The 18,316-nt window shown below is 33.5% G+C and overlaps 1 protein-coding gene across 1 annotated transcript in view; it reads right to left on the bottom strand.

The window, feature by feature from the left end:
• Positions 1-6,774: 6,774 nt before the first annotated feature.
• The window catches only part of LOC127879289 (sorting nexin-27-like), a 53,690-nt gene continuing 42,148 nt past the window's right edge, over positions 6,775-18,316 (bottom strand). Inside the window, exons 13-14 of the mRNA XM_052426065.1 lie at positions 17,179-17,217; positions 6,775-16,552 (exon numbers count right to left, since the gene is read on the bottom strand). Of these exons, the coding sequence (XP_052282025.1) occupies positions 17,200-17,217 (18 nt within the window). The 3' untranslated portion in view covers positions 6,775-16,552; positions 17,179-17,199. The remainder of the gene's footprint in view (positions 16,553-17,178; positions 17,218-18,316) is intronic.

Raw genomic sequence — 18,316 nt, forward strand, 5'->3', positions numbered from 1 at the left:
AAACCTTCCCGCTTTTTTGTTTGCCGCAAAGTTGCAGCAAAGTTGCAGCAAACATTCTGTTTCTGTAAAGGATCACTTCTGATTGGTTCTTTGCAGATTGTGAGCCAAATTTAAATGTGTAAACATGCATAGATCCACGCAGGACCTGTTACTGGTTTGAAATGTAGTTTGAAAGCAATGTTTGGACTTTTTAAAGTTAAAGTTTAAACAATATCCTGAAATACTGACTTTGATGAACATTCTTAAACAATTAAGTAGAATGTGGAAATCAATATTGTGTGTGTTGTGTGTCAACAAGTCTAAAGGAGTAATTCAGTGAGTTATGAAGTGGCCCTTTTGGAAATGCTTTGAACTGATAAACAGGTTTGTATTGTGTTTCTTGAATTGTTTTCTTATAATGTTAAGTTTACTTTAATGATATTGTTTAACAGTTTCAAATACCTGTTTTGGTGTGTGATTTACATTCAAAATAATTGATCAAACAAATTATCTTTGCAGTAGATCACATAAAAGACATATGAAGTCAGTCAAAGGTATCTCTATCTTACAAAACCAGCATAGTTGTAACAATCAATTGCTTAATCAGTGACCAAATGAAATGGCAATGTAACCTATACTTTGATTTATTTATGAATAACTACTCTGCCACGAAATGTTAAGCCTTTTTTTTACTTACATATATAAGGAAGCTATATATTAATTTAATTGATATCGCTTAAAAGGTGTAAAGCAAAAACTTAATATAATATAGTTTGTAACTTAATCAAAATTATAAAATAGTCAATCAAACATAAAACTTTTCTGTTTTAGTTTTATGTTTGGTGAAGCATTCATATGAAATTTCTAACATTTACAAAAGAAAGCTATATATTTGAATGCTTGCAATTTCATTTACAGAACATTCACCATGTGACAACTTTGCAACAACTTTGCAAGAACTTTGCACTTTGCGGCAACTTTGCAAGAACTTTGCGGCAAAGTTACCGCAAAGTCCCGTATGCAAATGAAGTTTGCGGGAACTTTGCAAGAACTTTGCGGCAACTCTGCAGCAACTTTGCACGAACTTTGCAGCAAAGTTACCGCAAACTCCCATATGCAAATAAAGTTTGCAGGAACATGTCAAGAACTTTGCGGCAAATTTGCAGCAAACTTTTACCATGTAAATTAAGTTTGCGGCAAAGTTGCTGCAAACCCATATGAAAATGAAGTTTGCGGCAAAATTGCCGCAAAGCTCATTTGCATGGTAAAAGTTTGCAAGAAAGCATGTTTGCGGCAACTTTGCTGCAACTTTGCTGCAAATTAGCAAGAACAGTTTGCAGGAAGCCTGTTTTTTCGGTAAGGGTCATTTTAATAATGTGAAAGTTCTTTTTAGTAAAATTTTTATACGGTTTAATAGTGAATTGTGTTTTAGAATAAATTTGAAATAGGTATTAATTTTAAAAAAAATTTGTTCGAAAGTGTGAGTTTGTGACATACTTTGGGGGGGGGGGGGTCCACGATTTTGTGACAGTTTGTGACAGGGGGGAGGGGGGGGTAAAAATGGTTTTAAAAAGCGTGACATACTTTATCGACGGCTACTGGAAGTGTATTGTTTTTCATTTTATCACGTAAAATGCCTTGTTGTAATGTGACCAATATGTTGGGATAATGATCTTCATTTTAGTAGATGTAAAGTCAAACTAGTGTTATGTTTACTCAGTATAAGAGTCTCTTGAACATACTTCACACGGACCAGCGAGTTTCGCTTCAAACAAAGCAACACTTATTAACCATATATATATATAGAGAGAGAGAGAGAAAAAGTTCGCACAATACAGGGCTCGAACCAACGACAGTTGAACACTAGCATGATGACCTACCAACCGAACTATATTATCCAATCATAGATTATAGATATTTTGGAGTGGGGCTCACGGCAAACAAAGTCGTTTAAAGTGTAAAACAAATTTATGTTTATACATAAACAAATAATTAAGTCGATGAAGGGAAGACCTATACGTATACAATGACAATACATACAGGACAAAACATGTGATAACATGAAATATCCTCCTGTTACCGCGTATTTAGCGGTTAATGAAACGAGAAACACAATTTCTGAATTAATGCAAACAATGCAAAAGTAAACGATACCTTAAAAGATTTATTATAATCCTGTTATATCAATGTATTTTTTTTATTAACAACGTGTTCAACCACGCAAAGCCAATTGTTCATTACACACCAGCAATAACATTCCTACTCGCGTGGTTTCCTCGAATCGAGACGTCACATCGAAAAGGGAGAGCACTTGATTGCAGAATATGCATTACGCCGAATTTCATAGTTTAGAATGGTGATTTTCTCTGCTTACCAGTAACTAAAGATGTATTTATAGATCTTTGCAATAGCTTAATATATGTGACCATACTGAATTGGTTGTTTTGTCGCTTATACTAAATGTTTATATTATGTTTTGTATTGTCCTTTTAGAATGTACTTTTGAAAATATGTATTCAGTTATTGCAGGTCTTCAATATTCTTTGATATTCTTTGATATAAATTCGTGTGAATTGTTACATGCGACACCATGAACACCGATATCCACATAACACTGATCGAGTTAAGACTTATCTAGAATATTTTGTTAATGTTGTCGGCTATTTTTAAACATTAATTATGTTCACGTTTATGTCAATTTTCTGTTAAATGGCCTCTATATTATCGAAACTCATACTAAAAAAGCATGTTGATGCAGTTGTTTTTTTAAAGAGAAGTGTGTACAAGATAAACAATATCGTTTTACGGTAATCGGTAGTGCGATTTACGACATCGGATTTTGGGCGGGAATGCAACGTGGTTACAGTCTAATATAGACCGGGTACGTTTAAGTATATTAACCGTACCCGGGGTACATGTCAGTATACTTAATTAAGAGTACCCAGGGTACATGTAAGTAGTACCCGAGCCGACAATGACCAATCGAGTCTGACTTAGCAACATGCTAATAATTGCATATATAAGTCTGCATGTGCATAATAGTTGCCATAACGAAGATTTTACAGAATCGTTGTTTGTTAATTCCTGCCTGATTGATAGATTTCAAAAAGCAAACACTAAACATAAAACAAAATGTGTATATCCCAATACATATTCCATAGAGCTTGTTTCGTGTATACATTTATAAAGTAGCTTTTGATTTCTGAAACACACATTCGCAGATACATCTTAAACAAGACTATTGCCAAGCAATAAAAGTCCCCTACCGGCTCCACCATTGTCAGAAATTCCACCATTGTCAGATTATTTTTTTTTTTGTTGCCATAGCAACCAGAATTTTTGACGTAGGAACAAAATGAAATGACGTGCATTATGTCCATATTGCCATTTATCCATGTTCCAAGTTTCATGAAAAAATATTAAGAACTTTTAAAGTTATCGCAGGATCCAGAAAATCACCATTTTCAGCATTATTTGTAGTCTATTTGTTGCCATAGCAACCAGAATTTTTGACGTAGGAACAAAATGAAATGACGTGCATAATGCCCATATTGCCATCTATCCATGTTTCAAGTTTCATTAAAAAATATTAAGAACTTTCAAAGTTATCGCAGGATCCAGAAAAAACACAATTTTCAGCAGTATTTCTCGTCTATTTGTTGCCATAGCAACCAGAAATTTTGACGTAGGAACAAAATGAAATGACGTGCATAATGTCCATATTGCCATCTATCCATGTTTCAAGTTTCATGAAAAAATATTCAGAACTTTTAAAGTTATCGCAGGATCCAGAAAAAAAACAACATTTTCAGCAGTATTTCTAGTCTATTTGTTGCATAGCAACCACAATTTTTGACGTAGGAACAAAATAAAATGACGTGCATAATTTCCATATTGCCATCTATCCATATTATAAGTTTCATGAAAAAAAATTAAGAACTAATAGTTATCGCAGGATCCAGAAAAAAACACCATTTTCAGCATTATTTGTAGTCCATTTGTTGCCATAGCAACCAGAATTTTTGACGTAGGAACAAAATGAAATGACGTGCATAATGCCCATATTGCCATCTATCCATGTTTCAAGTTTCATGAAAAAATATTAAGAACTTTTAAAGTTATCGCAGGATCCAGAAAAAACACCATTTTCGGCATTATTTCTCGTCTATTTGTTGCCATAGCAACCAGAAATTTTGACGTAGGAACAAAATGAAATGACGTGCATAATGTCCATATTGCCATCTATCCATGTTTCAAGTTTCATGAAAAAATATTCAGAACTTTTAAAGTTATCCGTGATCCAGAAAAAAACATTTTCAGCAGTATTTCTAGTCTATTTGTTGCCATAGCAACCACAATTTTTGACGTAGGAACAAAATAAAATGACGTGCATAATTTCCATATTGACATCTATCCATATTCCAAGTTTCATGAAAAAATATAAAGAACTTTTAGAGTTATCGCAGGATCCAGAAAAAAACACCATTTTCAGCAGTATTTCTAGTCTATTTGTTGCCATAGCAACCACAATTTTTGACGTAGGAACAAAATGAAATGACGTGCATAATGTCCATTTTGCCATCTATTCATATTACAAGTTTCATGAAAAAATATTAAGAACTTTTAGAGTTATCGCAGGATCCAGAAAAAAACACCATTTTCAGCAGTATTTCTAGTCTATTTGTTGCCATAGCAACCACAATTTTTGACGTAGGAACAAAATGAAATGACGTGCATAATGTCCATATTGCCATCTATCCATATTCCAAGTTTCATGAAAAAATATTAAGAACTTTTAGAGTTATCGCAGGATCCAGAAAAAACACACCATTTTCAGCAGTATTTCTAGTCTATTTGTTGCCAAAGGAACCACAATTTTTGACGTAGGAACAAAATGAAATTACGTGCATAATGTCCATATTGCCATCTATTCATATTACAAGTTTCATGAAAAAAATATTAAGAACTTTAAGAGTTATCGCAGGATCCAGAAAAAAAACACCATTTTCAGCAGTATTTCTAGTCTATTTGTTGCCATAGCAACCACAATTTTTGACGTAGGAACAAAATGAAATGACGTGCATAATGTCCATATTGCCATCTATCCATATTCCAAGTTTCATGAAAAAATATTAAGAACTTTTAGAGTTATCGCAGGATCCAGAAAAGTGTGACGGACTGACGGACGGATACAAAACCATAAGTTCCCTCCGGTGAAACTGGTAGGGGACTAATAAATAAACAAAAACATGCATTACATAAACATATGATATCCTAGACCTGTCCTGCACTGGAATTCAAGTTTGAACTCCAAGATTCACTGTGTTAGGAGTTGAATGGGAAGGTTCACATATTTCCACTTGTCGTTAAACACGCGCGCCACTTTCAGTTTCGTTCAAGAACATTGAACTAGCTTGATTTCTTAAGCCGCTATTTCTATCGAACAATTATATATGTGAACATATAAATGCCCCAATGTTAGTTAAACGATCTCACGCAAAGTGATGTCGGATTAAAACGGTTCTCTGTCAGATGTTTCCAGCGCCCTTCTCAGCATGTCAGCCACTTAAAACGCGTGACTTGCGGGCAAACATTTTTCACTCCTCCAGTCTGAAACATTTCTGTTATTGGCATTAGTCATGGGGGTCAACGTTTTAAGCACAATGTTTGTTTGTTTGTGTTTTTCTGAGGAATTCATACAGATTTCAAAATCATGCGTTATGCTTAAACAAGTAAGGAACTTGAAATAAACCGTTTTCAAATTATGTACACCCATCATACCTAATAGTGTGATCGAATGTTTCTTAGCAGCGTAAATGTTCATATAAAATCCGTGTAGTTTAATATAAGAACCACACACTTAAATTTAGCCAAAAACATGTGTGGCAACTTCACCATTCTTAATTGTAAAACAGTCTTTACCTTCCGTTCCGCAATTTTACACTAATCATTTGAAATTACTTTACAACCTCAACACTTTAAATATCAGTCAGTGTTCAATCCCTATATAAGGGCATATCGGGGTTATTGCCTGGCTGTCTGGCTAGCACAGTGGGCTGTTACAAGGAATCGCGCCGCTCTAAATATCAGGTAGTGCAAAGACTATGTTAACGTATTTAAATAGGTATTATTTTGTATTTCACGCTGTTGTTGTCATGGACGCGTTGTCGGCGCTTAACATAGACACTATATTTCTTTTTTTTTTTGAGGTTTCTTTTAAATTAATAGAAAAAAGTACAACATTAATGCTCCTCGCAGTCTCCTTACTGAACTGAAATTTAGATTAAATAATTACTTTCTTAGGGTATTAACATCTTCTGTAGTATTTTAGTTGTGAGGGTTTTAATAGTATTTTCATTCTGCAGAGAATTCTATAATGCATTGATATCCTATATATTCTACACAGTTAGTTTTAGGGCAACCCAAATCCTAATATTAGTATGGGCTACTCAAAGTTCAGTTTTTCGTTAAGCCAAATGTCTCCAAGAATAAAATCGTGAACTGTTATGTGAGTGGTAGGCACAAGAGCATTTGAACCATGCGACACGAGTTCAATCCCACTATCTGCGGGTGTGAGCTTGGTTTTCGGTCATCGCACATGAAAGGTGGGATTTCCTCAGCCCTCACAGTACATACCGACACCAAAACTAAATATCAGTTACCAAATTAAATAGCCGTATATTGCAGCTATCATTCTAAATCCGTGTAAACTTTCGTGTGTATTGCATGTGCATAAGCAGGGCACGACCAGGAATGGAACCGCGAGCATTTACATGTGAATCAACAACTTACATCTAAAATGGTGTCCCATTTTATTAAGTGTGTTCATATTTCATATATAAATGATCAACATACGCAGCAATAAACGTAACAATAACAAAACTCTAGTAGTTCAGTACTAGACAACGCTTATACAGTGGAAGCTGGGAAACATGACAGACGATTTTTTAGCTTTAACAAACAAGAGATGTGTTTGTCAGAAACACAATGCCCCCAAATGCGTGGCTTTGATTAATTTTCCTTACCTTTGACCTTGACTGATGACCTTGACCTTTCAAAACTCAAAATGTGCAGCTCCATGAGATACACATGCATGCCAAATATTAAGTTGCTATCTTCAATATTACAAAAGTTACTGCAAAAGTTTAACTAAGGTTACATTTTGTGACAGACAGACAGACAGACAAATACAATGACAGACAGACAGGCCAAAAACAATATACCCCCAATCATTCCATCCGGGGCCATAAAAATTACAAACAACAAAATGGAAAAATATGTAGGAGTTCCAACAAGATACTTCTAAATATGTCACAATAATGGTAAACACAGTGTGGTTTTTTTTTGGGGGGGGGGGGTTTATGACAGAAAATACACTGCGATTTTCACAGTTTGGACAAGATAAACATTACTAATAAATGCAATTCGAGGGTTTGGCCCAAAACTATTGTAACTATGATTTTTTCTCAAAACCACTTTCCACTAAAATTGTACATATTTTCATACCCTGCATCCATAAAAAAAATATCACAGTTATATAATTAACATGTACAATTTTATAGTGATCCTGCAAAAATGTTGTATCTAAAATATTGATTAATTGCTTTATTACTTTGTTGACATGTTATTTATTACTGGCAATGGTGCGGCCTGTTGTTCTTACAAGTCGCCAGCGCAAGTTGGCAGTATGCCACACCAAAAAAGTAAACAAGTACAAATTATTCCATGAAAAAATCAACATAATCAAATATTTTTTTCTAGGTTAATCTTTTCCGAAAATGTAAACGATTAACTGGTCGTTTCAGAAGGTTAACCGGTTAGCCGGTTTACTTCTTGCATCCCTATAAATAACATTAAGGATGTTTGAATTTACACGGGTATATTAGTCAAGGTATGATATTCCTGACTATGATAAATAACATTTAGGATGTTTGAATGTAAACGGGTACATTCGTCAAGGTATAGTATATCTGACTATGATATAACATTAAGGATATTTGAATTTACACAGGACATATTAGCCAAGGTATGGTATATCTGACTATTATAAATAACATAAAGGATGTTTGAATTTACAAGGGTACATTGGTCAATGTATGGTATTTCTGACTATGATAAGTAACATTTAAGATGTTTAAATTTACATGGGTACATGAGTAAACATATAGTATTGCTGGCTATGATAAATTACATTTAGGATTTTTGAATTTACACGGGTACATTAGTCAACGTATGGTATTGCTGACTATGAAAAATAACATTTAGTATGTTTGAAATTACACTGGTACATTTGTCAAAGTATGGTTTTCCTGACTATGATAAATTACATTAAGGATGCTTGAATTTTAACACCGGTACATTTGTTAAGGTATGGTACTCCTGACTATGATAAATAGCATTTAGGATGTTTGAATTTACACGGGTACATCAGTCAAGGTGTGGTATTTCAGACTATAATAGTAAATAACATTAAGGATGTTTGAACTTACACAGGTACATTAGTCAAGGTGTGGTACTCCTGACAATGATAAATAGCATTTAAGATAATTTTACACAGGAACATCAGTCAAGGTATGGTACATTATTGAAGGTATGGTATTTCTGGCTGTGGTAAATAGCATTTAGGATGTTTGAATTTACACAGGTTTATAAAGCAAGGCATGGTATATCTGACTATGATAAATAACTTTTAGGATGTTTACATTTACACCAGTACATAAGTCAAGGTATGGTATTTCTGATTATGGTACATAACATTTAGGATGTTTGAATTTACACTTGTAAATTAGTCAAGGTATGGTATTCCTGACTTTGATAAATAACATTAAGGATGTTTGAATTTAAACAGGTACATTAGTCAAGGTATGGTATATCTGACTATGATAAATAACATTTAGAATGTAAGAATTTACACGGGTACATTAGTAAAGGTATCATGGCATTCCTGACAGTGGTAGATAACATTTAGAATGTTTCAATTAACACGGGTTTATTTGTCAAGGTATGGTATATCTGACTATGATAAATAACATTTGGGATGTTTGAGTTTACACGGGTACATCTGAGTCAAGGATTGGAATATCTGACTATAAATAAAAACATTTCGGATGTTTGAATTTACACTGGTACATTAGTCAAGTTACGGTATTTCTGAGTATGGTAACTAACATTTAGGATATTTGAATCACATGGGTACATTAGTCAAGGTATGGTATTCCTGACTATGATAAATAGCATTTAGGATGTTTGAATTTACACGGGTACATCAGTCAAGGTATGATATTTCAGACTATGGAAAATAACATTAAGGATGTTTGAATTTACACAGGTACATATTAAGTCAAGGTGTGGTATATCTGACTATGAAAAATAACACTCAGGATGTTTGAATTTAAACGGATACATTATTCAAGGTATGGCATATTTGACTATGATAAATAACATTTTGATGATTGAATTTACAAGGGTACATTAGTCAAGGTATTATATTTCTGACTATGATGAATAACATTAAGGATGTTTGAGTTTACACGGTCGGGTACATCAGTCAACGTATGGTATTGCTGACTATGATAAATAACATTTAGTACAATTAAGTTAAATGTACACGGGTATTGGTGTTTTATCAGTACCGATATGGTTTCATGAGTTAAATCTGATGCAACGACCAAGAAATTCAAAGGAGGATTCTGTTGAATCAAATTGAAATGGGAAAAAGACAGAGACCTCATAAGGGGCCTTTTCACAGATTTTGGCATGTATTGAAGATTGTCATTAAATGCTTTATATTGATAATTGCAAACATTGGATCAACAAAGCTCCAGTAAAACAAGAATGAAATAAAAAAAGAAGAAAAAAAACAGTAACCCTCAGCTGAGCTGGAATCACTGACCCCTGGAGTCCTGGAGTAAACGTCTACCGCTAAGACCACTCGGCCATCTGTGCTTATACAATGATTGATGTATTTGATATTTTATATAAGCAATCCTCGTAGATTAACAAAATATAAAAACAACAACAGAACTCTCCAAATTATTCATTTGTTTTCTGTTGCAACGCTTTATAATTTCAGGTTTTTAAATTGTAAAAAGATGCATAATGGATAATTTAGAGCATCGTAATTGTTCCGAATTTTACTGTTTCCTCACCAAATATCATAATTATAACGAAAATTTGCAAATCTGAAACAACTTTTTTTAATTTTTTCAATTTACCAAAACTTGAAAAAGGCACATTTATTGCTTTGCAAAGCTCATGCCATTCCATTGGTGTCCACCATACATTCTTCTTTCTCCTCCTTTATGAAAATTTTGTATGAAAGTTACTGATGAAGTAATGTTTGGATGTTAGCATTAAGTATCATTTTGATGTTTTGGATTTTTTGTTTTGTTTGTTTATAATGAAGTTATGGACCTAAACATTAGAAATATAGGAATAGTGTGTAAATATGACAATACATGTTTTAATTGCATAATGCAGACTTTTAATTCACATATCAATTGCCAATTATTTCACAAGTTCTGCAATTAAATGACTGTCTTTATACATTATTTGATTATAACTATGGCATTTTAGTATAATGGAATACAATGGGAATTAAACAAATCTTTGCTAAATAAAAAAAATAAGATTAAGGAAATAACATATTATAATTTTATATTAAAGGTACTTAAGGTAAATCTACTTTTGTTAATATTAAAGATACCTATCATATCAAGACTTAAGTGTTTATTTTCACTTGCAACTGTTATGTGGCATTGTATCAATGATTATTGATATTATTATCATAATACACTCATTTAAATTTGTTTATTTTGATGGAATGTTATTTTGTAAGATACCAGTCTAATCAGTTGTAAGTACCTGGCCAGTCATGGTGTGCATTTTCTACTGTAACAGTTGAAATGAAACCAACCGTCCATCGAAGTATACTTAATTTAATGTCATTAAAAGATTTCTTCCCTTCTTTATAATTACATTATAAAATTAAGGTTATAAACATGTCCATTAAAAATCTTCCTTTATAGTTACAATATTTCTTGGATATGTCAAAACCATCAATTTTAGATAAAAACTTAGTGCAAAAGTAATGTATCTTTAGATACAATAGTTTTGCACCAAATTATATTGGCTAAAAAGGAATAAATTTTAACGCAACAGTATTGTATCTTGATATTAATCAAATACATTTAAATGAATCAATATTTAAACAAATTGTTAACTGTTATGTTTAAATACAGTTATTTACTACAAGTTTTAGCCTGGTTTTTATCAGGAAGTGAAAATTAGGGAAACAAGGATGTTTTTTTGATCTCCTGTAAAATTCTAAAAATGTGAGTTACAATAGTTTTGCGCCAAACCCTCGAATTGCTTAACAAGTTTTTGTTTTACTTCTTAATAAAACAATACTACACAATATTTACCAGGAGTCATTTTTCTCTCAAACTGTGTACAGTTATTCTTATTTAAGAAATAAATATGACAAGTGGAGTAATGGGTTGTGCATTTAAACAATGGCAGAAATCTTCATATCAGAGTGCACCTGACATCCAACGCAAACAAATGCACATCCAAAATTAACAAGAGGGCCATGGTGGCCCTGTATCGCTCCACTGCTTTTTTATGCGAAAAAAGCATGCAATGCGCATGGGTTGAAATGTACTCAAGCATGTGACTTTCTCTTTCTATCCCTTGTCCCATTGGGCGCTTTAAGTTGGAAGGGTGAGCATTTTTTATAAATGGAAAACGTTACTACGGTGTTAACTAAACAGACTAAAAAGTCTGGGAATTGTCGCACAGGTTCTTTGCTTATAACGTAGGTACATTTATCTCTCCAAAAGATATTGTCTCGGCTCCACCATTGTCAGAAATTCCACCATTTTCAGAATATTTTTTTTTGGTTGCCATAGCAACCACAATTTTTGACGTAGGAACAAAATGAAATGACGTGCATAATGTCCTTATTGCCATCTATCCATGTTGCAAGTTTCATGAAAAAATATTAAGAACTTTTAAAGTCATCGCAGGATCCAGAAAAGTGTGACGGACAGACAGAACAGAGCGCAAACCATAAGTCCCCTCCGTTGAAACCGGTAGGGGACAACAAGAATTTTGAGAATGTTAACATAAAAGAACAATACTAACCATTTGGTGAAAACAAACAAAACAATACAATTTTTTTTTTTATAAAGTATTATATACAAACAAGGTTAATGGACTAAATATAAACAAACACACTTGAGTGTTCTTCTTGTGTTAATGATGTATTAAACTGAGTTAAATTAATATAAAATATAATTTGTTTACCTTTCAATATCTTGCATTTTACATCTTTAGTTCAATGCTATTTCAATTAACTGAACAGCGTGACCAACATAATAAAGCAAAATATGCATATGAATCTGATAATACACAGATCCACTATCGTATAAATCAAATCATGTTTGTCTATTTCCATGTTCGAAAGATCCTCTTCTAAATTGATTTACTTCGCGAGTAGACTGAACTCCCAATTTGCAAACAGAAACACTGGTTTCCGTGACACAAATTCACTGTGCTCATTTCTAAACAAAATATGTGATTCTTGTATCTAAAATGTAGTCTTTTTTGTTATTATTCCTATCAAACTATATGATGTCAGTTGTTAATTCGATTGATATTTGTCATTTCAATAATCTTAATTTTCGCTTCAGGTCAGAATATACTAAATAGTTTCCCTATATAATTCAATGTAAAAGCGACAACTTTGAGCGAAAATAAATGCAACATTTTGCACATAGAGACCCCCATAACCATACCGTTTCTTACATGCCATTCTAAGCGGAATCGATTTATGCAATAAAAAAGATAGGTCATGTTCAATCCAAGAAAGAACTTGACACAAATCAAAATCGACTGTTTTTGCAACTTTTTTTTCGGCCGTTTCTTAGTGGAATGTAACCTTTTCAGTGCAAGGCTTTACTTAAGTCTCCAAGTTTATCATATTTCATGGATTCGGTCGTGAACACATATTTATGCCCTACCATTATCTCTGAAAGATAAAACCCGAACAATATTTAAACTTTAAAACATGCCTTCGAGTCAATATGATATTTTTTTAGAGAGTACAGCCCTACATGATATGATTATTTAGTATACTGTAACCTTCACAACGGCGCCATTTGCATACGAAATACCAAACACATTTTATGAAACCGATTTTAATTGGAAGATTGGGAAACGACAGCCAATATATTGCTCGATTTAATAATGCTTAGGCAGAATATACCAGTGTAAAATGCGGAGAGATTTCGCGGGCCGCGGATATATTAAGCATATGTTCATTTTTGTGACCCCTGGGGCAGGGTCAAATTTGACCCCAGGGGTATAATTTGAACAAACTAAGTAGAAAACTATTACATGTCACTACATACCAAATTTGGTATCCCTAGACCCTATGGTTATGGACAAGAAGATTTTTAAAGTTTGCACAAAATAGGCTTTATATAAGCATTTGTTCAATTTTGTGACCCCCGGGCAGGGTCAAATTTGACCCCAGGGGCATAATTTGAAGAAATTTGGTAGAGGACTATTAGATGTCTTTACATACCCAATTTGATAACCATAGGCCCAATGGTTATGGACGAGAAGATTTTGAAAGTTTTCATAAAATAGGCTTAATATAAGCAAATTTTCAATTGTGTGACCCCCGGGGCGGGGTCAAATTTGACCCCTGGGGCATAATTTGAACAAATTTGAAAGAGGTTCATCCAAGGAACATTCCTGAGAAATTTCATCAGAATTGGACCAGTACTTTAGGAGATGTTTAAAGAAAAAATTAACGCACGCAAGTACGCACGCACGACGGACACAGGACCATGACATAAGCCCCGCTGGCCTCTGGTCAGTGGAGCTAAAAATGGTGTACATATCATTTTAATTTGAACATGTCAATGTCAGCCCCAAAACAAAATTAAGTTAATTAAGTTTTAATTGATCATCGAAACCAATAAAACAGGTTTTGGTGCTTAACACATATACTATATTCTAATACATAGGCACCATCATGCTACAAATTGATAACAGTTTACTTCACATATAGACTCACAAAGTCAATGAAGTAACATCAGAAAAAAGATTTTTAAACAAGTTTACGCAGTCTTGAAATATGACTGTTCATTTTCACTTAGTGCTTCCTTACTACTGTTAATAAATAATCCTAGTCATGCTTATGAATGTTTTCTGATTTTCCCTTGAATTGTGACTTTTACCTAAGGGCATCATGCATGGCGCATAACACCTTGCAAAACAATGCCTGTCCTTTCTGTAGACCTATTTCAGAATCCATTCATGGTAGGCAAAGTTTTGCTCTAGACATAGTATTTATGTCTTAAATTGACAATTTAACCTTGAATTAAAACCTTGACCTAGAAGCCGGGTTCCTGTATATGACAATCCATCTAACCATTCTTTTCCCCTTTCCAAAGACCCATCTATGCTTGCCAATCTCAAACTCTGTACAAAAAAGACCTAAGGACCAACCTATTGTACATGACAAGTCTTTGCACAAAACTTTGTCACTTATATTATTTGAAAATCTTTTGATGATAGACAAGAGTAATTATCCACACAAAGTGTAAGGGAATAATTATTGTATTAGACCATGAACTGCAATTGTATTGATACTAGAGCCAAGTTATTTAATAAATCCAGATTATGTAAAAGTCACTTGACCTTTAACCTGGCAGTGTGACCTTGTCCTTGAGGTCTTGGTGGAGAACATGACACTTCTCCCATCATGTTTATCATTGCTGCCAAGTAATTAGAAAAGCCATTTGTATTGTACTAATACTGCAGAAGTTTATTTATTTGGCTAATTCAACAGATAGTATCTTAAAATCACCATTAATATTAAGTTAATTAATAATCATAAACCAGTGTGCGATTGTTTCTGGACAGACATAAAATCATAGAAATAATGACACAAAGTAACAGATTATACATTAATATGAACACAATCTCTTCTGGTTATGCTGGGATGAGAATTTAAGCTTTAAAAAATGTCACACTTTACAACCATTGTAACCTTTTAATAACCAGTCAAACAATACAAAATGTCATCATGGTTCTTATGAAATACTGAGTATGCGGCCAGCATAGCTCCAGACCAAAAACAAAAAGTAACATGCTAAACCTGTTTATGCCTAATGGACTCTCCCATCCTTCAAAATTGGATCAATTTATTTCCAAAATTAAGGATTTCTAGTATATTTTTTTCTATATTTAGAATATTTCTTACAGAAATTCCTTTAAGCAAACAGCGTAGACCCTGATGAGACGCAGCATCATGTGGTGTCTCATCTGGGTCTACGCTGTTTGCCAAGACCTTTTTTCTAGACGCTAGGTATAAATGGGTAAAGGATTTCCCGGTTGTGGAGTCTGAACAGGAGCTACTCTGGCCAATAATAAGAACATGAAACTTTGAGTGACTATATGGCAGACAGTATAGCTCCTGACCACACTGCGGGAATGCTCAGGTGGTCTGTAACTACTCTGCACGCATATGGTATAAGACCCTTTTTGCGGGTCATATGTACATTTAGTTCCCAGAACAAAGGGGGAGAGGTCTGTTTTAAATTTAAATTATTAACATATATGCCCATGTCTAGTTTCCTTAAATTAAAGTAAAGCACATTAATAACATTATACTTTGACATTAACATAGGCCAAAATATCCATGAGTAGAGCTTAATACTGACCTGAATCATTTGTAAAAAATGGTTTTCTATGATGCATTTACTTATTAACAATACTGTTGAATAAGCTAAAAATACATACTAATAACATAATCACCGATTGTTGAACCAAACTGTTAAATATATTATCTGATTATATGTTTTACCATTTAATGCATCTGAACCAAACAGACTGATTTTATGAGATACCAGCCTCTTTTCTTAAATAAGATCTAAGTTTGGAAATATTTTTGAGGAGACAAAATGGCACATAAATACATGGCCATTTCAACATTTTGTTCTTATTAGACATGTTATGAGAACAGGTCTAAATGAATTGTCAAGGCAGATGGCGTAACATTCTATCCCAGCAGTTGCATTCAGACTTGTTTTCTAATTATGAACCTCATATATATGGTGTTTTAACTTAATACTGATAAAAACGCCTGTTACTCATAATAAAGACATTCAAAATATAAATAAGCACACATGCCATAGGATAGCATATTACGTTAAGTTATTTTCTTTATGATTGTTTCATTAATACATGTTTACCTTTCTTAAAACATTTTCTTCATACATAGACTTAATAAATATAAGAACAGAAGTAAAATTTACAACTAGAATCACTACTTAAAGACACTCAAACTGTATTAACAACTTTGATTCAGATTTGTTATATTTACATACTTAAAATTACAGCATACTGTTTACAGTACTGTATGGCATGGTATGGCAAAATAATGTTGGTATATGACGAGAGCAGGAGTCATATCAGCTGTCCTTGACCTTTGACCTTTACTTGTATGACACTGACCATGGTGACCCAGATATGAAGCTCTGACTGTAGAGAGTGAATCCTGAAAAGTAATTTTTCGATCTTTTTATAGATCACCTTATAAAGATCTACAGTGATCAGTACCAATTGTTGGTATTGAAATGATTTAATGGTAAAGTTCACTTCCTACATGAAATGTATTTTCTAGAGCTCTTATCAACAACTCTTAAGAAGAGCTGTTTGTGAATATGATTATTAAGATTGGTGACAGTATATTTGTATCCATGTTGATTTAGTTCAATCATAACCAATTTTAAATACTATGCGCACACCATTGGTCACGTAAGATTAACACTTTATGAAAATTGTTTGAGTAACAGAGCAGAAACAGCTACAAGGCCGACTTAAGATGATGAAATAAATAAAACAAGAGCTTTGTTACACACATGACTAATATCCCTTAATATGCACAACTATGTTCAAAGGCAAGTATCTCAGGAATATGTGGATCCCATGTGATAAAAGTGTTTAGCACATCTAAACTGCATGGAGACAAACTTTCAGTTTCATCTTGAATCACTTGAGAAATGCAAAAGAAGTTTGTTTCACCAAATTATATACTAGTAATTGAAAAAATACAAACTGTTCTACAAACCAAACAACAGAGTAACTCGATTAAAAAAAGATCATTAGAAAATTGAAACTAACCATGTTTATAGAGTATCCTTCTCATCCCTCTAGGCCTTCCTATACAATAAAACAATATGTTATGCACAAATATATAATACAAAACAGTACAGCCTGGTAACATAAATAGTTTCAATGCAATGGAATTAAACATTGTGATCATCAGCATGAGAACTACATGTGAAAACAGGTCTTATGTCCTATGAAGCCTAGTAGCTCTATCCCAGCCACAAACGTGCAGTCTTGTCAGCAGCTTCCCTGCCAGCTTTAAGGTAATGCAAGGTTTTGCTCTTTGAAAATTTCAATAGGAGCCATTTACTGTCCAACGCCAATGCACATGGGAAGTACCAAGCCAATCGGTCCCTCCCTTCACAAGTTATTGAACGGAAACAGTGTTCACACTCAGTGTGACAGTGACCTTGACCTTTTACCTAGTGACCCAAATTTCAATAGGGGCCATCTACTTTCCAAGGCCAATGCACATGGGAAGTATCAAGCTAATCGGTCCCTACCTTCACAAGTTATTGAACGAAAACACTATTCACTTTTAGTGTGACAGTGACCTTGACCTAGTGACCCCAATTTTAATAGGGGCCATCTAATTGCAAATTCCAATGCACATCAGAAGTATCAAGTCAATTGGTCAATCCGTTCACAAGTTATTGATCAAAAACTAATTGGTCTACCAACAGACCGACCAACATCAAGCAAAACAATATACCCCATCTTTGGATTTGCTCAAATTTTAGACTGGTGACCTAATTTTTGTTCACAGGTTACCCAGATTCGCATTTTGTGTTGTTCAGAAACAATAGTGACAATGTGAAAATCAGCTAAAACCAGCTACCCTGTTCAAAACATTACACTTTCAAACAGATCCCTAAAGCTCAACAACATGGTCAACACTCAACAGAAAACAAAGAAATCAGCTGAAAAAAAGAGAGATTCTAATTTCTGCTAGATATGGTAACATACACATTCTGACCATGTTCCATAAAGATCGAGTAATAATAATAACCTATACCTAAGATTTGGCTAATCAACCTAGTTTTTCAAGGCACATGATCTAGATTTGATCTTGACTTAGATCTTGTCAATATAAACATGCTGATTAGGTTTTATCAAGATTGAATCATAAATAAGGCTTATGAAGTGGTAG

Source organism: Dreissena polymorpha, chromosome 4 (assembly GCF_020536995.1).
Source record: "Dreissena polymorpha isolate Duluth1 chromosome 4, UMN_Dpol_1.0, whole genome shotgun sequence".
In the NCBI taxonomy this organism is placed as follows: Eukaryota; Metazoa; Mollusca; class Bivalvia; order Myida; family Dreissenidae; genus Dreissena; species Dreissena polymorpha.